This window comes from Protopterus annectens, chromosome 6.part0 (assembly GCF_019279795.1).
Source record: "Protopterus annectens isolate FY-2018-M chromosome 6.part0, PAN1.0, whole genome shotgun sequence".
Taxonomy (NCBI): Eukaryota; Metazoa; Chordata; order Ceratodontiformes; family Protopteridae; genus Protopterus; species Protopterus annectens.
In genome coordinates this window covers 826,088,138-826,112,530 of record NC_056737.1, presented here as the reverse complement: position 1 = coordinate 826,112,530, position 24,393 = coordinate 826,088,138, and the positions used below count along the sequence as shown (strand labels likewise).

At 38.4% G+C, this 24,393-nt stretch overlaps 1 protein-coding gene across 1 annotated transcript in view; it reads left to right on the top strand.

Annotated features, from left to right (window-relative positions):
• TDRD9 (tudor domain containing 9) overlaps positions 1–24,393 on the top strand; it is a 2,841,455-nt gene that overhangs the window by 579,270 nt on the left and 2,237,792 nt on the right. The window contains exon 12 of the mRNA XM_044074496.1: positions 16,457–16,514. Within this exon, the coding sequence (XP_043930431.1) occupies positions 16,457–16,514 (58 nt within the window). The remainder of the gene's footprint in view (positions 1–16,456; positions 16,515–24,393) is intronic.

Below are 24,393 nucleotides of genomic sequence, written 5' to 3'. Positions count from 1 at the left end.
GGAGCGCTTTTGCAAGGAAGAGTGAGCAAATATTGTCAAGTCAAGATGTGCCATGCTGATGGACGCCTGCCCAAGAAGACTGCATGCTGTAATTAAATCAAAAGGTGCTTCAACAAAGTATTAATTTAAGGGTGTGCACACTTTAGCTTATTGTACATTTATTTTTTTATACTTTTTCCCCCAACAACTTTGTTTTTCAATTGAATTGTACAGGTTATAGGTCACATTAAAGGTGGGAAACGTTTTGAAATAATTTATTGTGGTCTCATCTTTTTATATCACAAAAAACTGGCATTTTAAAAGGGTGTGTGCACTTCTTATACCCAGTGTGTGTGTGTGTGTGTGTGTGTGTGTGTGTGTCTGAATATATACACGCATACCCTGCTCACCACCGACAGCAGTCTCTCCCATACAGAGGTGTAGACTAATACCTTGTATAAACACCTATACAAGTGTAATGATTCAGCTGTGCTTGAACTGATTAAATTACAATCCTCACGAAAAAACCAAACCACCCCGGTGGACATCATAAATAGGTTATACAACAACAGAAAGAAACCCTCCACAGCTTGAATATAAGCAAATTAGATTTAAGTCCTCCAAAACTTAACTACGAAACCAAATTAGCATCCCTGGCTAAGGATAATTACAAGGCATTCTATAACTACATCTGAAATCATAAAGGGAAGGCTCAGATTTGTGCCAAACTAGTAGTCAACTGTACCGCTCATATGAAACCTGAGAAAATTGCCAACCTGCTAACAGGTTCAGTGAAAATTTCAGTCCACTGTCCCCACCAATCATGCACTAACATATACCCCTCACCAGTCCTCTACCTAGTATCTCCAATGGGCAGTCGTAACTGCCCTCACTAAGGCCAAAAACTCAACCATTATGGGACCAGACAACATCTCACGCTACTTACTAAATGGTCTAAAACAGGAGCTGGCGGAACCATTGGGTACCGTCTCTTGAACCTCAGTCTAAGTACTGGCTTTGTGCCACCTGAATGGAAGACTGCAAGTGTGATTCCTTTGCAGAAACTCTCTACTCACCCCAGTTGTTATAGACCCATAAGCCTAATCAGCCTTATCTGTAAGACCATGGAAAGAATTTTCATGGACCTAATCAAAAGGGATATAGGAGACCTACAAACTCTTGACCCAACCCGGTTTGCTTGTTAAACCTGGTGGACTTTTAAAAATGTCACCAAAGCCTTGGATGAAGGCAAAACAGTGCATACTGCTTATCTCGACTTAGACAAGGCCTTTGAATACTATCCCCCTCTCTGGCATTATCGATAAACTTACCCAGCTGGGGATGAACCCATTTGTCATTAGATGGGTAGCCAACTGGCTCACCGACAGAACACATGCAGTGGAAGTAGGGGATTCCACCTCTGCCAGCAGACCTGTTTACCTGGTTTTCCACAAGGATCTGTACTGGGTCCACTTTTGTTTGGAATCTGTTTCTCAGGATTTCAGGTGAAAACAGACAGTCTGTGGCTTACCAAGTTTGCTGACTACTGCAAACTGGGTGCAATAATTGAAACCCAAAACAATGTCACCTTACTACAAAAAGAGCTTACACAGAGAAATGATTGGTGCCAAAGCCATGGACTCGAATTTAATGCAAAAAATGCATTATCATCCACTTTGGTAAAGATTATGTCCCATCAAATTACAACATTAACAGTATCCCCCCAAGTTCAAACCCAATTATATCCTGCTCGCACTGCTAGTGCGTTTACCAGTTATTGATATATTGACATTGTATTTAGACTACAACCCAGCCTAGTTGCATTATTGGTTTTGTGGTGGACACTGCATTTACTCCGTTTTATTTTGCTTGAATGCTAGCTAGTCCTGAAATTTCAAACAGCTTTATTCAATGTGGCACAACAAATGTTTCCTATGTTTAGATGCACAATAAGCCTGCTATCACTGAACTTGCTTATAGTTTACTCCAAATGATCGCAGCTCGAGAATTTATCATTGTACTGTCCTGTTGATTTAAATAGCTGTTGTTGGAACTGTATATATGTTATCTTCTGGTACTGATACACATTGCTAATGCTATAATTTAATGTACTATATAACTGCATATATGTTGCCTTCTAGTACTGCTACATATTGCTAATATACTTTTTTACTGTGCACTATAATCACATTTATTTTCTCTTTCAACATATCTCCCCAGCTTGACTGTCCTGCTCCACCCTGTTGCAACTGCTCCTTGCTGGAAACCCAATTTAATTCTACTATTCCCCATTAAGGGAATATGACTAAGCCTCTCCACTACAGGAATAGGACCAAGCCTCCCCCTGAAGACCATTTATCAAAGGATTTAAGAAAGTATGTGTAACCGATGCCAATCCTACATACTAGATTGCATTCTGCAGAAGGCCCTGCTAGGTGGTTTAGCACGCTCACCTGCCAGGACAGCCAGCAGCCTAACCCTTCCCATCTCTGTTCCCCAGACAATTGGCCCCTCTTCTAGCCCTCCAGTCTACAATAGACTCCCCCTTATCCTCCCACTCTAGGGATCTGTCCTTGTGGAGCCACAGGTGGACTATAGCATTTGTCCACTAGGTGGCACCCAATCCTCATAATTCCTGTTTCATGACTTCTTTATTTTCACTATCTCTTATTTACTTATTTCTTTGCATATCTGCTTAGATCTATAATAAACTTTATTCTACTCCCCTCTCTCAACTCTAGGCCCACCCCATCCCACCTAATCCCTGTCCGCTGGACTTACCTTCAGCTACTAGTGCTCCACAGATTGGTTCTTGTTCACCCTTAGCCTTCCCTCAGGTCTAACCGCTCCATTCGCCCTGCGGGCTCACTCCGCTCCCCTACCCTACCCCCAATTCCCACCCGCCCCCACCACCTCTACATTTATACCCCTTAGCCACACCCATTACCCCACCCCAACCAACTAGTAACCTCCTCCCTTCCACACCCACTTCTTACTCCTCCCTCTTTTCACCAATACTCTTCCATATCTCCCCTCTGTCTCCTCCCAAAATTTATAACTCACATATCTAGTAAACTAGCCACCCACAACATACCTTCCCTCAATATCCTATCCCACTATGCTCTTAAAAGCCATGTTCTTCTGTACTCATCTAGTACTGTTCCTCACCATATCCTATATATACTATCTGACCCTGCCAACTAACTATAACCACACTCCATAATGTCATACTACTAACCATCTTATCCTACCTGTCTTACATTCACACTTCCCAATCTCTCCATGCCTGTACCCCATAAAACATCATATTTTCATCTCTTATAAACTTATTACTCCCCATAACTATCCTAACCCTACAACAACTACCTTAAATCTAGCTAAACTCAACCCTGTCTCTAAGCAAAGTACCTCCCCAACCTAATGCTATATCTGACTTCTATTCTGTTATCAGGAGACATACACCCCAACCCAGGCCCATCCTCATCCCCGCCAACAGATAAACCCATACTACTCACCTCATTAAATGCCCAAAGTATAGTTAACAAAATCCCTAATTTGCATGCCTGGCTTTCATATAACAAACCAGACTTTTTGTCCATCTCTGAAACTTGGTTAAAACGTCATATAAAATATTCCAAAATAATTCCACCCAACTACTCTGTAATCAGAAAAGATAGAACAAACAAAAAAGGTGGTGGAGTAGCCCTTTTATACCTATCAACCTTAACAGTTACCCCTTATAACAAGCCAATTCCCCAATTCAATAATACAGAACTACTCCTGGCACTGCTTCAAGTAAATAAACACATATGCATAGCCTCCCTCTACACCCCCACCCCAGGCAACAATATTTCTACACTAGAAGATATCCTCTCCTGGCTTTCCAATAACATTAATAATGAAACTATACTTATGGGTGACATGAATATTAATTGGTCTGCAATACAGTCTCCCACAAATCCACTCAACTTTAATCTTTACAACTTTTCCCAACTGATCAACTCCATAACTCGGCCCTCAAAAAACCTCACTAGTGATAGTACCCTAGACTGGATATTAGTCTCCCACCCTCATTACTTTTCAAATAGTGGCACCCTGCCTGATTCCCTGAGCGACCACTTGCCCACATTCACACACCGACTAACTTCACCCCTACATCTTACTCACAATTTTATTACTACTCGCTGCCAAAAAAAACTTTAACCCCACTACCTTTTCCAACTCTCTAAAAGCAATCAACTGGTACACCCTAAAAACTCTAGCCCTGGAACAATCTGTTGCCCACTTTAACTCAACTTTTCTAAACCTCTTAGAACAACAAGCCCCCATAAAAACAAAAAGAATAAAAAAACAAAACTGCCCCTTGGCTAACAAAAACACACTAGTAACTATGCACCGTAGAGATAAGGCATGGTCATCATATCAGAAACATAGGACTCCCCTAGCCCATAACGAATACAAAACACTTCGAAACAAAGTAAAAAAAACTTATCTCCGATAGACAAAATTACTTCTCCATAATCCAAAACAACAACAAAACAAACCCTCAAAAATTTTGGAAATGCATCTCTACCCTCCTTGATCCCAACAAACCAGATAACCTGAGCCCAGACCCTAACACTCCTGACATAGACTTGGCCACTCAATTCAACACCTTCTTCATTGAGTCTATCTCCAAACTAACCTCATCCTTTTTATCTTCAAACCCCACCACACCCCCCACTACACCCCAATCCTCCCCTACCAACTTTTCACCCCTCACCACTGCTCATCCCCCCATCTCCACTCCATCATCAACATTTTCAAATTCCCCCCCTCCCCCCACCATTCTCACTAAAACTTATACCCACATCCACCATAAAAAAACTACTGCAGAAACTAAAAACATGCTCTAATGCCCCTGATAACATCCCTTCTTACTTTCTCAGTTTAGCTGCTGAAGCCATTGCCTACCCAATCAGCATTTTAATCAACCGTTCCATTCAAGAAAGCTCAGTACCCCAGATCTGGAAAAAGGCTTTTGTTGTTCCATTGCACAAAGGAGGCAGCAATAACAATATTACTAATTTCCGTCCCATCGCTATTCTATCTCCTATCTCTAAACTTTTAGAAAAGTGTATTCACCTACAAACTCCTACCATACCTCTTCGACAATAACCTACTAACTCCAACACAACATGGTTTCAGACCAAGACACAGTACTATAACCGCCCTACTCTCCTTCCTGGAAGCTGTGAACAAAGCCCGGGATACAGGACACATTGTCCCTACCCTCATACTAGATCTCTCTAAAGCCTTTTATACTATCTCCCACAATTTATTACTAACTAAACTCTCCAAGCTTAACTTATCACCCTCTTCTCTGAACTGGTTCACTAGTTACTTATCCAATAGATATCAGGCAGTGAGATGGAAAAAAGCTACTTCCCCTTTCATCAACACCCCAGCCGGTGTTCCCCAAGGATCTATACTGGGTCCCCTGCTTTTCAATATATTCATAAACGATTTCCACAACTCTATCCCTTCAACTAAAATTACCCAATATGCAGATGATTCAACTATAATCTGCTCTGCTACCTCCATCCCCACACTGCTAAAGCTTACTCAAGATGCATTCTCAACCACCGAACAATGGATGAAAACAAATCACCTTGTACTCGATGCCTCCAAAACCAAAGTAATGGTATTCACCCCCTCTAAAACTACCTTTTTCAATTCAAGTAATTTCACTATTACTAGTCACAACAATATACCCCTAGAACTGGTATCTGAGGCCAAATTACTTGGGGTCCAAATTAATAGTCAGCTTAAATTCAGTTCTCATCTTCAACTAAACATAAAAAAAAAAACACCAAAAACTCGGCATGCTCTACAGACAGAATCATTATCTTACACCCCCCCACCAAACTCACCCTATCTACCACATTTCTCATCCCATCCCTCCTCTATGGAGCCCCACTTCTAACTAACCTACAATCTTCTCTCAAAACACAACTCTCCTCTTGCTATAACAAAATTGCCAAGTTTGCTACCTCCCATAAGTCCTCTTCACACCATTGTTTAGCTCTCCACAAACTAAAATGGTTAGAACTACCCAATCACTTCACCTACGTCCAACTGACTCTTGCACACAAACTCATCTTCAACCCCTCCCTCTGTCCATCCCTTTCCTCTACCTTCAAAATGCACCTCCCTGATAGAATTCTAAGATCTAACAACCAAAACTTAATTGAACTGTATAAACCATTTCGTCCCCTTGGAAAAAATCTCTTATCCTACAGTCTTGCTCCTCTCTGAAACTCCTTACCCCCACCCATTCGTACCATCACAAATCACTTCTCATTCAAAAAATCCCTTTAATTTCCCAGTGGGAATGTTCCTGCTCCCACCCACCATAATCTCCTCATACTGAGAATTTCCACTTCTCCTCCCCTATTCAAAATGGGAATTTCTACTTACTCTCCTAAACTCATAGATCTTGCTCTTGCTTGTATTAGCTTTTTCTGAATACTTAAAGGTACCCAAGTGTAAATATACCCTAAGATGGAAAAGGTTCTTTGTTTCTGTATTGAAAAGTTCTATATCAGCTCATATACCTTTCTCTTGATTGTATTAAGCTACTCATCCTGAATGTATGAACGATATCTCCAGTGTAACCCACCCTAATTTGTAAAAGCCTGTCAGTTTCTATATTGTAAATTGTTTCCAGCGATACAAGATTGTAATATTTGTATATGTTTCTACTCTAGCCTACTGTAATTTCCAAGTCCATAGGAATTGTATAATTTGCAACTAAATACCTTATTGTAACCTTGCCAATTGTTTTTGGAGCTTTTCTCCCCAGGACTCCATTGAAAACGGGTTCTTTTGGCCCAGTGGACTATCCTGGTAAACCAACTGCAAATAAATATAAATAAATAAATTGTGAGAGACTTTTGAACGCAGGGTGATAGCAGCCTTAACTTTGATCATGTGTCCACAGTGGGGAGGAAGGCCTCCTATGTTGACCATCTCCTAAATAAGGGAGTAGCATCCAAAACGAAGGAGGTTATAACTCCTCTGTACTCATCCTTCATCAGACCAATAATAGAGTACAATGCTCCCTTTTGTATGTACCTCACCAAACACCTGCAGCAGCTGGAGAGACCTCAAGAGGTTTCTCACCAAGAAAATTCAAGGCCTTCGTCGCATGACCTACATGGGCAAGACTGAAGGCAGTCACTGTACTCTGTATCATACAGACTGCTTACAGGCAACTTATACTTAGCCTGCAGAGCAGTCTTGGACCCTGCCTTCAACAGTCTCAGACCCTGCCTTAATGGAAATGTTGCACATCCACAAATTTAATGGGACAAGACTCTCTTGCTCTAGAGACCTTAACCTAGTTGCAACATAAACAGGACTTGCTGGAAAGACGGATATGTCTCCCAGAGGCTGCCACTCCTTTAGAACAAACATCCAGTTCAAGTTAAACAACGCTCCTCAATGAATCTGTTTAAGCGTAACTTGGACATTTGGATGGGAAACCGTAAATTCCACCCGGTGGTTTCACCTATGTTCTCTGTTGGATAGGACAGTCGATGCTGATCATAAATTTGCACACTGATGAGGAAAACAAGGGTAAAACATGGCTAGGCTTGTAAAGGCCCTAGGGTCAATAACCTAGTAACCTTCTATGATATATATATTATAAATATATATATATATATATATATATATATATATATATATATATATATATATATATATATATTATAGCTATACAGATTATATATATATATAGACACACACACAGATATATATATATATATATATATATATATATATATATATATATATTATATGCAAACACACACGTGTATATGTGTGTATGTATATATATATATATATGTGTGTGTGTGTGTGTGTATGTATGTATATGTATATATATATATATATATATATATATATATATAGACACACACACACACATATGTAGTTTCTTTTGTGCACATATTACAGGGATAAGATAGAAATAAAATGTGGAGAAAGGCGAGGTGTTTATTGAGCCTGTTGTTATTTGGCTTACTTATGATTGCTATTTTTGGAAGAAATAAAAGAAATATTGAAATTGGCATGAAGATTAGGGAAGGACTGTGTTATAATCTGCGTAGGTATATGCAACCTGGATATCCTTTGCATAATGACAGAGGAAGGGTTGATTAGTGTAGCCACTTTGTTTCAAAAAGTTAGACTTTGGTTAACTAGGAATAAGTGTAATGGATTTGTGGGGAGTGGAAGAAAATTATTTTAATAACTGAAGTATTGGGAAGTAGGGGGATAGGACATGATGGATGCTTGAAGATGGGTGATAGTGGAAAGACACATTTAGAGTTATGGAAAGTATACCTAATGTCTTACATTTGGTGAAGGTTTTGTTATGGAAATTCCTTTATTTTGCTTGATTAAATCATACTAATGGTATTCTTTTTGGTGATTTAGGTTGAGATTGAATATGATAGGGGGAGATATTGCATGTTAAGTTGAGGTAAATGTGGCTTAGCCTTTGGTGTTTTTGCTTCACAGCATTTAAGTATGTTTAGGAAAATGTTACAAGGCCTATTTGGTCAGTAGTATATTAAAATGATATTTTGTATTTCACAAGAAATTGGGGGTAAAAATGGAAAGATAATATGATACAGGTGTAGTAAGAAATAATTATTGTAGAAGGAACTGGTAGATCAAGGTAGTTACAAGAAGCTTACTTAGATATAATTGTATGTAGTTTGAAAAAGTTATTTGCAGGTTACATTAGGCTATTTTTGAATACAGAACCAAAGAAATGATGATTTCCTTTGGTGGTTTTCCTGAACGTATCCTGGTTAGAGCAAAAAAGTATGAAGCCAAAAAAGTGGTTGTGCAGTTTTCTACCAAGTGAGGAGGAGGAGGAAACCATTAGTCATTGATTTTCTAGCTGTAAGTAATATATATTGGTGGTCAGTAACCAGTGAAAGTAGGGTGCAGGAATTGAATAAAAATGTATGTGAAATGCTTTGTGGTGGTTATAAGAATGCATAGCTAAAATGTTATTGACACTGATAGTCTTGCAGTGTTTCTGGGTCATTTGGAAGACTTGAGGAAAGTGTTGAATAAAGAAGTGTCTAATGAAGAGAACTTGATCAAATAATATGGATGTATATCAAAGAAAGTAGTTTAGGGGTATATAGGATCATGTTCTGTTAGTTTTAGGGAAAGTGTGATTAAGTTGTACTGAAAAAAACTGTAAGAAAAGGAAGGATATTGAAATGTTATGAAGATTTGTTCTGACAAGTAAAACCCTCTACTAGGACCTTAATCAGTTGCCATATAAAGATACTTTGGAGCCTCCCATAGGAAACTAGTACACATGTTCAGTGTAATTGCACAGCAAGGGGAGGAGCAGGAACCTGTGGTAACTCTGATGCAGTCAGTGTTGTGGAGTGATAGGCCAGTGAGTTCCCATGTGAAATAAAAATGGATGACAGGATGAAACTAAAGCGAATGTGGCATGGAAGATGCTCTGGAACTTTCTATAGAATGCCCGCAGGAAATGGAGAACAAAGAATGTGCCTTGAGTTTAGAAGAAGTTGATTTAAGAGAAGAGTTGCTTAATTTAATAGAAATGGATAGACGTAGTAAGGTCAATGAAAGATGGACTAAAGTCAATAAAACACAAAGTTAAACATTTGATAAAACAAATGAACTAGGTAAAGAACTGTCCACAGAGATTCATGCAATATAATAAATTAATAACAATCTTACCACAAAAACACAGGGTAGTAAGGGAAATGAAGGGGAGAAATTGAATTCAATCATGGAAATATCAAATAGAGAAAACAATAAGCAATTAAGGCAAGAAGCGTCACTGTTAGTGTATAGAAGAGGGAATAAATCAACAAAAATAGTCATGATAAAAGCAGTGCGTGGTATCAGAACAGATCAGGATCTATCGTGTACTATTGCAAATAATAAACAAAAATATTAACACAGGCAGAAAAAGATATGCAGATAAATATAAAGGAAAACTACAAAAATAGCAATGTTTTGATGACCTGAAAAAGGTTTATAGAGAATTGGGAAACGAAGCAAAATGAATTAAAACCCCACCAAAAAAAGAAGAAACTGATATATTTTGGAGAAATATCTATGAATATTCTGTGGAACATAACAAAGATGCTAAATGGATAGAGTAACTAAAGGAAAGAATAAGAAGTTTAAATGTACAGGATATGAAATTGGATGAAGTAATGGCCAGAAAGATCGAAACAAAGTTAAAGCTGAAAAACCCCAGGCCTAGATGCAATACCCGGCTTCTGGCTAAAAGTATCAACATCTTTACATGAAGGTTTAGCAATGAATAAGAACTATTTATATGCACGCCCCAAACAGACACCATCCTGGTTAACAGCAAAATCAGTACTTGTACTTGAGAGTCAACCTGCAAGCTATCCTAAAAACTGTAGACCAATGACTTACCTTCCGACAACGTATAAATTATATCCTGGAATTGATGCTGACAGAGTTTAGTCATTTAGAAGAAAATCAATCATGGCAGTAGAACAAAAGGGTAATAAAAGAAAGTCATATGGAACAAAGGATTATTTATTGTCAAAGTAATAAAGGAGAACTGTAAAAAGGAGAAGAATTCAAGTATGGCATGGATAGACTTACAAAAAAGCCTTTCACAGTATCCCACATTCATGGATAAAAGAGTGCATAAAAATGTATGATACATCCTGTACTGATCGATTGCATTACTGCGACCATGAAACAGTGGCAAACCACTGTGCAGTTAAGCCATGATAAAGGACAAACTATTCCAGGGATAACATTTTTCAAGGAGAATATTCCAGGGTGACTTTCTGTCACCACTGCTCTTTTCTCTTGCCCGTGGGTTAAGTTGTCTACATAACAGATAAGTTCAGAGCTACAGTTTGGTTCTCAGAAAACAGTGTAAAGACTTCTCATAATCTTTTTGTAGGTTATTTAAAACTGTATAGTTCATCAGAGGAGGACCTGAAAGCACAACTGCAAGTGGTCAAAACTTTTTCAGACGATATAAGAATGTCACCTGGTTTTGATAAATGTGCAAAACCAACCCTTAAGGCTGGAAAGCTGTAGCACCAAGAAAACATCAGTTTGGGACAGGAATGTGATGTAAAAACTTGAGGACGTGTATAATTATTTGGGAATTTATGAAGGATCAACAGTAAAACATGAACAAATGTGAATAAAACTGAGTAGGGAATATTTTAGAAGACTAAAATTAATACCGAAAACAGTGTTGACATCTAGGAACAAAGTCCAAGCTATAAACCAATTTGCTGTTTCCGTCCTAGCTTAGATCTGGAATGATTGACTGACCCCAAAAGGTGTTGTATAGGTTAGACAGGAAAACAAGGATGCTTAATGCTTATCAAGTGATTTACAAAAATCAGTGCATACCAAGATCATATATTCCCTGTTCTGGAGGAGGTTTGGGCCTCTTCAAAATTGATTATATGTATAGATCTGTAATTGTAGGACTGCATACATATCGGCTGACCTCACAAGACCCAAACATAGTTCAAGTTTTGAAACGTGAGGAGATGACTCCCCTGCTTAGTTTAGCAGAAGCATATCGGCATCAAGCGAGAATGGAAATCAAACCAGAAGTAGATAAAAATTAGAAAGTAGCTGAATATGCCCCAAAAAACAAAAGAGAATGTAAGGTGAAGGATCAGATGAAACAGCAAGAAATGTGGAAAATGCATAAATATAGTTGCAAGTGTAGAAAACTCTTGGAACAACCTAATGTTGATCAGGATTGAACACATGAATGAATGGTTAAGAAGAGGTGAATTTAAACCAAAAGATGAAAGGTCACTATAGGTGGCCCACGATAGTGGACTTACATACACGTTAATTTGCAAAGTCTGTTGAACATTTGAGAGAAATGGACAAATGCAGATTTTGTAAAACAGAATTGGAAACAGTATTGCATCTTGTTGCTGGTAGTGATATACTAATGGCATTTGGATTGTATACTGAAAGGCATAATAATGTGGCAGGCCTGTTGCATTGGGGATTGTGCAAACATTATAATATTGAGGTAGCTGAAAAATACTGGAAATATGAGCCACAAAGCAGTATAGAAAATGATGAAGTTTATATATCATGGGATCATCCATTACCAATACTTCAGAAAATAGATGAGAAAACCAAATGTAATGGTCCATGAAAAGAAGACAGAAGTAGCATTGATCATTAAAATTGCTACACCTAGTGACTACAGTGTCTTGTGTACAGAGAGAGAGAGAGAGAGAGACACACGCAAAGTCATAAAATACCAGTATTTGCAGGCGGAAATGAGGGCAATGTGGAAGAAGGATACCCAGGCAGGTCCAGTAGTAGTAGAAGCAATGGGTCTTGTAAAAAATAATTTACAGTCTCACTTGGATATGTTACCAATACGTGTATCTCCATATGAATTGCAGAAGCAGTCATTACTAGGCACATTATGGATGCTGCGAAGAGCACTTCTGACTAACAAAGATTGAAAGAATACTGATTTCCTGAAACTTAATCGTACTTTGACTTAGGAATGGGGTCCATTTCCATCACAGTATTAGAAACCCCAAAGAGCTAGAGAAATTAAAAAAGAGAGAGACCTTAGTTTAGCATTGCATTAGAAGTCTGCACATTTGGGTGGGCAGCAGCCCCAGCAGCATTGCAGTGTTAATAATGGAAAATAAATAAATAAATCCAAACACTTCATCTGTCTTCCGTTAACACTGAAAACATTTAAGCTACTTGTTGATCCACCACTGATATTGAGTTGTCAGTGGAGATGTAGCAAAACTTCAGGAAAAACAAAACTGTTTCCAGGGAAACAGCGGCACAGATATGTTGCATCTTTCAGCTTTACCCGGTTAGGGGTCGCCACAGCGGAACTCCGGTCCGCTAATGATTGGCAGTAGATTTTTACATACCGAGTTGCTAATCCTGATGCACAACCTTCAACCAAGGTACGCCCTTTCACGCACGTCTCCACACAGAAGACGCTTTAGCTGAGAATCGAACAGGACAACGTCTTACTGTGAGGCGACAACACTACTGCAGCACCACCACCGCAGTGTAGAGGCACAGATATGTGCATGTCTGTATTACTCAAAGTTAGCATCTCACAAACGTTTCACAAAAATGGCTAAACTTAAGTAGGTTGCATTTATTTTGTCGAGCTATGTCAGGACAAAGTATTTGTAAATTGACCGGTCAGGAAGTGAAGGTATTAGTGAAGCTGTACAAAGTAGAAAGGGGGAACTTTTTAAAAGATTAAGCATTGGTTAAATCTATGACATTGATTTATTCCAGGACTCCGCATGCGGGTTATCGGCCAGTGATGTGGTTCTTATACTAAGAATTGTATTTCATTTAATCTCAACTGCTTTTGCGTGCCGATGGACTTGCAACAAGGCTGCAAGCAGTCAGTTAACTTTGAAAGGACTGTTTGGGCATGAAAAGAAAAGAGCATCTTGCATCCCAATGATACAGCAAGCTCATGCCTGTATGGTTTTGCCTTTGTTTTCAGCTATTAAGTAAATTTGCAAGTTAGCAGTAATTAATCCCATGCTTTGTTTAGAAGACGGGTACAGGACTGTGAGGGTAAGTAGTGTGCTATGTAGAATGCAGTTAGTGTTTTCTGAAACTTTTGAATTATCTTTTACTAGGGTGTATGTTTTCTGTACATGTGATTTTCAGTGTGCACTTTGCATATTGTTTAACTATAAAGGCATGTGGCTGGCTGAAGTGCATACGGGTAATTACACAAAACTGACGAAATGTTATGTCTGCTCTCTGTCTTTAGAGAGAGACTGCTCAGCTACAGTTGACATAAAATAATGCCATGGTTGGCTTATTTTAAGAGTGTTCTTCGATTATTACTTTGGAGTGCCAAACCAGACTGTCTGGAAATAGTGTTACCACAGAATCAGGAAGCAATGGTGACACTGAAAAGGTATTTACTGGCCTCCTGGAAACCATTGTATGTGTTCGGATGTAGAATAGCATAAGGCAAGATTCAGTTACTGATTGTAAGTTAATACTGTAAGGCAATGAACTGCGAGTGAAACGTCTGAATTATAAAAAGGCAGTTGCCATAATTCTGCCCTCCATTTCTACAGTCTGAATCTTATCTGGGTGTGAAATGTATTGGTCATGCTCAAGGTAGCAGTGCATGCTTGCTCATTCTCATCAGGTCATTAATGACAAAGGCAGTAGTGGCATCATTCATTGATTCCTAAAACTGTTTGAAGCTTTAATTTCTTTAGTGCAGTGTCACATTTTAACTTCTCCTTACATCAGTACATTTCATCTCACCCTTAAAAGAGGCCTTCATCTTCCCACAATTTTTGACTGCAGATTCTTAATCCTACCCTCTTACCAAAGCTACTTTGGAAAACTTTTTTTTTTTTTTTTTTTTTTTTTTTACAGTAATGTATCAGAATGTTTAAATAACTACTGCATACTGTTAGTACGTTCGTTGTTATAATTCATAGGTGTATACTAGGCTAATGGCCCTGGAGCCTTTACAAGCCTAGCCCATAGGATAACCCTGGCATTGTGCCACCTGACCTTAGTTCCCAGCACCTCTGTCGAGTAGAGCCACTGGAGTGATCCCTGGGGCGAATTTTCTATTTCCCATCCACTCCTGAAGATCTCTCTTGAAGAGGGCCAGTGAGGTGCTCTGACATGTATGGGAAGTCTATTCCATAGCATGGGCAGTCTCTGGGTTATGAACCTATCCCTCCAGCACGTTCTGTTGATTGTGGTAATGAGGTTGAGGTCTCTGGAGCTTGTGGTGCGGAGGGTTTGGGATTTCTTTAGATGTAGCATTTCTAACCGTGCTGGGTCCGACATGGCTTTTTAAGTCAAGCAAAGACCGTCTCTAAGTAGGCGATATGAGACAGAAACCCTGGAAGAAGCACCCAAACTAATTTTTTCTCTATTTCACTCTATACAAACTATGGATGATGGCTACATTACTGGTGCTGTATTTTAGAAATAGCCTGTGGCCTAGTTTCACACCTTCCTTCTGTTTGCTTCCTTATTGTATTTTCACTTTGGATTCAAGCACAGCTCCTTTCTCTGTTCTCCTCTGCCCCTCTGATAATTAACCCAGGGATCAGCAGTTTCCTCTGCAGCTTGTTCTTAATTCTATATCCACCAGTCTTCGCTTGTCTGACTTCATAATTTAAATACCTTAGCATTTTCTTTGATTCTGTACTTTCTCTCTCCATTTAAAACTAAAATCAGCTGTAATCTTTTTGGACACAACAAGTTTTCCAGGTTCATCACTCATGATAATAAAGTAGCCATCGGCTAAAGACACCTGCAAGCATAATTAGTGTGGTCTCTTCCATTCTGGCTCATGTCTCCAATAAAACCCTGCACATACTTCAATTTTCCAATGCTGCATTAGGATTTTAGCCTTCTGTCTGTGTTTGAACATCGCTATGCCATCCCTCCTTTAGAACTAATTTTCTTATAAAATGAGATCCTGATGTTCTGACACTTGTCTTCAGAATTCTAAAATCTGATCTTTCCATTGAGAGATCATCAAGACTGCATCTGAGGGTGAATTTCTGCTTTCTTGGGGATCTTAGTCTGACAGGCTTGGTAATTTAAAGAGCCACCAATTCATTAGTTTTCTTGGAATACACTTTAACACTTGGCCCAGATATCTGGGATACCCTACATACGGACATTAGAAGCAGTGAAAACTGCTTTAGAATTCCAGTCTAACATATTGCTGTATGTTAAGGATGAAGTCGTTTTATGGTGCTTTTCCTGCTTCTCCTTACTTGTCTGTTCAGTTTAACATTCCCTGATGTAACTCCTCATTCTTTATGTATAAACTGGGTTCCCACTCTCCTCCAGACTTGTATTGTCCAGCTCTACTTGGACCTGAAAGCATTCTGACAGAATAAAAATGTAATTGAGAGAGGTATAATGGAGGCTTGTACAGTCTGAGAAGATAACGTTTGTTTTTATCCTCCATTTAGTATGTAGTATAATTTTATTTTTAAATTTGCATTTTGCTTTTTGTTGTATTTTAAAATGTTTACTATGTGTAATGCATTACTGCTATATTTTAGGTGCACTGATGTTTTCAACCTTTTGTTAAGGTGTATATATGCAACTAATGCCATGTATTGTCTGTTTTATAGTTCCAGTTTTCACTTGTACTGTGGCCTAAATGCCTTGGTTGCTAAGCATAACTAACTAAAAAATCAGCATTGATTTTACTGTTTGGTACTTCGCTCACTTTCGAACTGTGCTGTAACAGAATTTGCTATTTGGATGTTTTTGTACCTGAAGTTTGACTTTGATGCATCATAATACTAGGTTTTCCTATTTTCATTCTTTTTTTTTTTTTTTTTTTTTTTTTTTTTTTTTTTTTTTACTTTCCCTTATTTAGATCATCTTGTCTACTAATATTGCTGAGAGCTCTGTTACTGTTCCAGATGTCAAGTATGGTAAGAGTTTACATTTAACTCTAGATTTTTATTGCATTAAAGAATTGTGTAACAAAAGTTTGTGCATGTTGCAAAACCACTACTGCTTACTCTCTATTAGACGTGTATAGCAAACAGAAGGTAATAACTGCAGAGCTGGAGGTAATTTTCTTAGTATTTGTTGTGATGAATGTTTTTTTTTTTTTTCTACAGTGACACATATTGTATTGCTTTTCTGGTTAACATTTTTTTTTCTTTTTATGTTGCATTGAAAATGAAAATGATCGAACACAAGTAATTTGCCCCGAAAGCATTTTACGGTGATCAGCTTGGTCAACTTGAAATTCTTGTGATACCCTTAGGTTAGCACTATTCCCAACCTGCTGAGCACTTTCTGCTGTTCTGATGAAGTCGGATTAAAGACGAAACCTAGGTAAACTCGGTGCTTCTTGACAATTTATTTTCCACTTTCTGCTGTTCCAGATATCATCACAATCCATGCTAGGAGGGAGCAGTAGTTTTAGCCTTGAACTCCCCATTTCTTACACGGTTGCATTTGTTCATTGCCCTGATGGGGTAATCATTTGAAATGTCGGGACATGCTAGAGTGAGTTCCAAACAAGAGAACGTGAATGGCAGAAAAAACACGCTTGCATATACTGAGTCTGAGATGGCTATTTCTCAGGATATTCCTGTTACTCCAGGTACCATGATCACATAATTGGTATATATGTTTGGGCATGTGTGGGGCTTGCCCCCATTTAAAAGGTTTTAAGGAGAAGAGTGATGTTAGAGATTAGTTCTTCTCTTGCAGTTTAATTTTTTTTTTCTTTTTTTGTATTAGCGCTGGGAGTTTGGAATGACAGCATTTCAATAGGGAGCCACCCTGATGTCATAAAGCTTTGTGTTCTAGCAGGCATGAGATCATAAATGAGGATGGCAGCATTGGCACTTCTAATTTTTGGAAGATCTCGAAGAACAAAAAATGCTCCAAAGTCAAGCACAAAACTTTATTAAGGCAAAGCTTTTGGGTCAACACCCTTCCTCAATGCTAATACTATTACACAAAATAGTCAACCTTTAAATAAGAGCAAACAAGAATCACATGACCACAGCCAGCATATCACATGACACTATTTCTTAAAATTATTTAAAACACATTAAATGTTCTGTTGTTGTATTTTTACTGAAACAGGCTTAATGCTTACAGTAATTGAGACCCAGTTCAGACCCTGCAAAAACAGTCTGATAATCCATTCATATTCTTTGTTCTCAAGATGATTATTTAAATCACCCCCTCTGGTCCCTTTTGTTACTGCATCTATTACCCAGAACTTAAAAAAGCGATCTTCACCCTTATCTATAATGTGCCTATTTAAAGCATTTTTATCATTCTTCTTTCTTATATCTGACTTGTGTTCAATAATACAATCTCTCAGCCTTGTAGTGATTTTTCCCCACATAAAATGATAAACATTTCACACATGTAGCAAGGTAAACCACATTGCTAGTGTTGCAGTTGGCTGAGATAGGAAATATGCAGATATCATCACAATCCATGCTAGGAGGGAGCAGTAGTTTTAGCCTTGAACAGGGTGTGCAAACCCATTACTGTTATCTACTAAAATATCATTACAACAACTGCAATTCAGACATCTAAAAGTTCCATGTTTTGTAGCTATTTGTTGCTTGTTTGGGGCTTTAAAATCATAACACAACATTCTCTTTAAATTTCTAATATTTCTATAGGAGAACTAGATTTTTATCCAAGGTAGCCTGCAGCTTAGGTAGGGTAATAAAATGTTCCATATTTTTTGTACAATTCTTTTGATGTCAAACGTTTTTACATTGAAGGTTGTTATATATCTGATTTTACTAAGCTGAACTATCCTTTGTACAACCCCCTCTGCATCCCTCAAAAATATAGGTTGCAGGGAGATACTCCTATCCACATTCACCCCTTCACTAACTTTAAGGACTTCTATCCAGTTGTATCCACTATTTATGAATTCATTAACCATTTCATCTAACTGCTCATAAAATCTAAAGTCATCTGTATTCAGTTTACTAACTCTACTTAACTGGGCTTTCATTATTCCTGAGAAAACAGGGTGCATGCATGCTTTGTCTATATACATAGCGACAAGCATGCGCTTCCTTTTTGTGAATACTGGTTTCAGTTCTATTTAATTTTTTTCTCCAGACGCACATCCAAAAACACTATTTCATTCTCAGAGTATGTCATCTTAAATTTAAGAAAATCTGTTGTACCATTTACATAAGAAACCTATTTAACTAACTCGTGTATATTCCCCTTCCACACTAAAAAAGTCATCTACAAATCTTTGATAAAATTTGACTTTCCTATTCAAAACATGTCTATCACTATAAATAAACTTCTTTTCCCATTGATGATGTACCAAACTGGCATATGTGCTGGCCACTGATGTCCCCATGGCCACCCCCGCCTGCTGTAAGTATGGCTCATTGTCAAAAAGGAACACATTTTTTGTTAAAACAAGATCTAACAATAAACAAACATTTTCTGTTTCATTTGCTGACATACGTATTTCATTATTCAGAAATTCCCAAATGGCTTCAAGCCCATATTCATTCGGAATTACCGTAAACAGTGAAGTAATGTCCATTGTTACAAACAAATATTGGGTATCTCCTTCTAAACGTCTTTCAACATACCATTTCTTTAGCTTTTTCAAGACATAGTTGTAAAACAAACCTAACCTTTTCTGCAGATACACAGATAACGGCTCAGTCACCCAAACCCTCCCTGAGACAGTGAGTCTCAGTGGAGGGTTGGTGAGCGATTTATAAATCTTGGGTATACTGTATATCTGAGGTATCCTAGGACAAGGCACTGTAATATAATTAAATAGTTCAGTATTGATGTCACCATTTAGTTGCAGTTCATATACAAGTGTTTACATCATTAATGCATTTTTTAACATCAACAAAAGAAATCTTCTTAAAAGTATTTACATTATTTAACAACAGCCTCAGTGAGGCCATATATTCTAATCGATACATAATCACTGTGGCCCCACCCTTATCGGCTTTAACATTCCTGGCATAATTTCATTCTCATAAACATTATGAAATACTGTCAAGACTGGATTACTAATTGGTACAAACGTACTTCATTTTCTACAACTCATAACATCAGTCTGAACATCACTTTAAACAGCAATTTTAAGTCAGATATAAAAAGGAAGAATGCTAAAAATGTTTTAAGTAGACACATTATAGATAAGGGTGAAGATCACTAACTTCAGGGTAATAGATGCAGTAACAAATGGGACCAGAGGGTGTGATTTAAATAATCATCTTGACAACAAAGAATATGAATGGATAATCAGACTGTTTGCAGAGTCTGAACCAGGTCTCAATAATACTGTGAGAATTAAGCCTGTCTTAGTAAAAATACGACAACAGAACATTAAATGTGTTTTAAATAATTTTAAGAAATAGTGTCATATGGTATGCTGGCTGTGGTCATGTGATGCTTGTTTGCTCTTATTTAAAGGTTGAATATTTTGTGTAATAGTATTAGCATTGAGAAAGGGTGTTTACCCAAAAACTTTGCTTTAATAAAGTTTTGTGCTTGAAGTTGGAGCTGTTTTTGTTCTTGGAGACATTCATTTTCTTTCCAGTCACCACAGTATTAGCCTATTTTAAGTGCATTTTGGAAGATGCAAGTGACCTTGCAAAGTGTTACAAGTCCTAGATATTAAATTCAGCCACCTGTGGGAGAAGGATGTGAAACTTCAGCAATTCAACACAGCGCTGGTGGCTTTGGAGTGTGGCTAATGCAGGGATGGGTATTAAAGTCCTTACTGTCTGTTGTCTGTGCTGGACAGATGGAAGAAGGCATGATATCTGAATACCTTACATTGGCCAGGACCTCCAGTGCAAAATTCCACCCTTGCAGCAGCCTCTGGGACTTCTTACATATATTACTCTTCCTTCGCTAGCAAGGGATAAACAATGAATGGAGCAGGTGTGGATGCATTCAGAGCGGCCATTTTGGGGTAAGAAAGAGCTCTTAAATGTCCTCTAGTACCAGATGAGCCAGTGTGGAGGAGGCACATTGGGGATGTTTGCTTTTCACTATGGTGAAATCTATACACCATCTCAATACCGGAAGATTGCCAAATTCCGGTAATAACGGCCACACGGGTAAAAAAACACACTCTCCAAAGCTAAGAATACAGCATCCATGGGACCAGATGACATCCTGGGCTGTGTACTACATGAACTACAAAATGAACTCATGTGTCATGTTTGATCATAGCCTCACCTCAGGCTTCGTGCCCACTGAGTGGCGCACAGCTACAGTTATCCCACTCCACAAGAGGGGATCCACTGCCCCATCAGTCTGACAAGCCTGATCTGCAAGGTCATGGAACGTATTATCATGGAACTTATAAACAAAGACATTGGCAACCTTCAGACACTGGACCCCACCCAGTTTGGGTTCGTGAAGGGCCGATCTTGTCTCCTGAACCTGATTGACTTCTTCGAATCAGTCTCTAGAGCTGTGGACAAGGGTAAGGTGGTCCACACAGCCTATCTGGACCTCACCAAGGCCTTTGACACCATTCCCCACTCTGGAATCATAGATAGACTTACTAAGCTGGGCATTAATCCCTATGTCACTCATTGGGTTGCCAACTGGCTTACTGACAGAACCTGGCACCTAGAGGATTGAGAATTAAACTCCATCCTTTGGTCGGCAGATCTGAACAGAGGCTGACAGAGGAATGGGATGAGGCACTTAGAAATGGATCTATGGTCTTTGTAAAGATCCTGACCTCTTATTATGAGAGGATGATTGATGTTTGTGTCTCAGAAACTAAGGAACTAAGTGCAGAATGTAAAAAATTTCAATCCAATCACAGCTATCATCAGCATCTGGATAGGTTGTCCAAAGAATTGACAAATTATGACAAATTGATTAAGGACCGAAAGGTCAAAAAATTTAATAGAGATGTGACTGATTATGCTAAGGGGCAACCCTTTCAAATACAAAGAACTGTCAGGTTTCAGGATTCGCGGCCGGGTATGTCTGGGGGCAGGTCCAGGAAGAGACCTAGATCCATATTGAAACATAAAGATCATACACTTGCGAGCACATCAGGGGAGGAGTCATCCTATACAGATAGTGAGGGTGGATTATCCACCAACTCCCCTTTAAGAAAGAAGACCACTCATTAGCATCTCCCTTTAGACAGGGCAGGAAATCCAGAGGGGGGAGGAAACACACCCATAGAACTAAGAACAGAATCCATGCCAGGTCTGATCCAAGCTTTACTGAGATAATGAATACATCTTTTGAAAATGTCTTGAATTTGTCAGACGTTGTACTCACGGATGCACAACATAATATTCTGAATAAAGGTTTGGGTTTCGTTCCAAGCTTCTTTTCTGATCATTATCTCACTTCTTTGGATGTTATGGAATACTGCAGGAAACTTAATCTTAAATTATTTTTTTCTGAACAGGACACTAGTAAATCTCAAAGATCCTCTGAATTCACTTTCAAAAAATCCACATTTCAGCCACCCATGAACAAGAATGTTGGTATTTTCCAACAAGCAGTGCTTAAAGATCTACACTTTCCTCACCTAGAATGTAACATTGCCCCAGACAACATGACTTCGGATGAGAAACAGGCACTTATGGAGCTTAGAAATAACCAAAACATTGCCATTTTACAAGCTGACAAGGGTGGTGCTGTGGTTATCCAAAATATGCAGGATTATATCCAAGAAGGTTTACGACAACTTTCAGATACTAATTGTTATCAGCATATGGGCATTGACCCAACCAAAAAATTTAAGGAAGAGATTGACATCTTTCTTACTTTGGCCATGGATGAGGGCATCATTAGTGCTAAGACTCTCCAACATCTTCAGGTTAAGGACCCATCTAAGCAAATTCTATATTTGCTTCCGAAAATTCACAAATCTATCATTCATCCCCCGGGTAGACCAATTGTCTCTGGCCATGGCTCATTGACAGAACCATTGTCTGAATTTCTGACCCAACATTTAAAACCCTTATTGATACATGTCAGAGCCAAAATTCAGGACACAACGCAGTTTTTGAATATTATTCAGGATACCCAGCTTGACCCAAATTGGATTATGTGCACCTTAGATGTTAAATCTCTCTACACTAGCATACCCCATTGGGGAGGTTTACAGGCTTTGGAATTTTGGTTAACTAAATCTGAAATATATCCACCAGGGTTCAACACATTGCTTATATGCATGTGTGAACATGTTCTGAATAAAAATGTCTTTTATTTCCAAGGCGAATGCTATTGGCAATTGAGAGGAACAGCTATGGGTGCATCTTTTGCACCCATATACGCTGATCTCTTTATGGCATATTTAGAAGAATATGTGATTTATAATCCTCTACACAACATCTACCTTGTGGAAATGGACATCTGGAGGAGATACTTGGATGATTGCTGGATGGTGTGGCGTGCGGACACTGAATACCTTTCTGAAATTGTAGAACACTTAAACAATAATATATGGGGTATTGAATTTTCCATCACCTTTGATAAAGAACAGATTGATTTTTTGGATGTTACGATTTATCGTAACAAGGACCATACCCTGAATACGAAAACACACCGTAAGTATCCACAATTCAACTCTTTACTTCATGCCTCCAGCATGCACCCACGTCACACCATCCGCAACATCCCCAAGTCTCAATTTCTTAGAATGAAACGTATCAACTCCTCCCAGATTGATTATGATATAGCCAAACATGACTTGAGACACAGATTTTTGGACAGAGGTTACTCCAGTTTTGATATTGAATCTGCCAGGATATGGAGTGATAGACAGCATAGAGATTCACTATTAACATACAAAAAGAAAGATCAACATATCAAAGATGATACTATCAGATTTATAACTACTTATGGTAGGAACCATCAGATAGTGAGGGAGATTCTTAATCAAAACTGGAACATCCTTTTAGCCAATGACCATCTACGACAAATTTTGGGTAACAAATGTTCCATTACATATAGGAGAGGTAAACCTCTGAGCACACTACTCTCACATTTTAGACATAAGGAGAGTGGTGGTACCCAGTACAAACAACTCACCATCTCTGGGGATGAACTGCTAGGCACATTTCCTTGTGGTCATTGCAGCTCATGTTGTCAGGTAAACAAGCTCAAACAATTTACTAGTGCCAATACTAGTAAAGTCTATGATGTACGTACATTTGGCAATTGTTCATCTACTTGGGTGATCTATTTAGCTACATGCCATTGCAATGCATTTTATGTGGGCAAAACTTCTCGCCCACTCAGAACCAGGATTAGTGAACATAGAAGTGAAATACGTAACAAAAAAAACACTAATGCTCTATACCAACATTCTACCAAACATACAACAGCCAATTTTATGTTTATGATCATTGACAAGGTTATGGGAAACAGGCATAACCAATTGGGTTGGCAAAGCATACTCAGCCACAAAGAAAAATATTGGACTATCCATTTAGGAGCACTATTCCCACCTGGCCTTAATGAACATCTGGGATAATCAGAATATACATGGTTCACATATATTTTTCGTTTTTTATGGCTAAGGGTATTACACTGTTATCACAGGAACATACCAGTTGGATGGTCTTCTTTGGTATTATATGACCACCAATTGAGATAGATAGCCATTCATCTTTTGTTGTGATTGACCTAACATGAACTATACTGTGATGATTATATATACAATTATTGTTTGTAATAAATTACATCCAGTATTAGATGTAATTACAGATTTGGGACAGAGACTGATTAGGTATACCATACCGGATCATTTCATATTTGAACTCTGTCCCCAAAAATTTG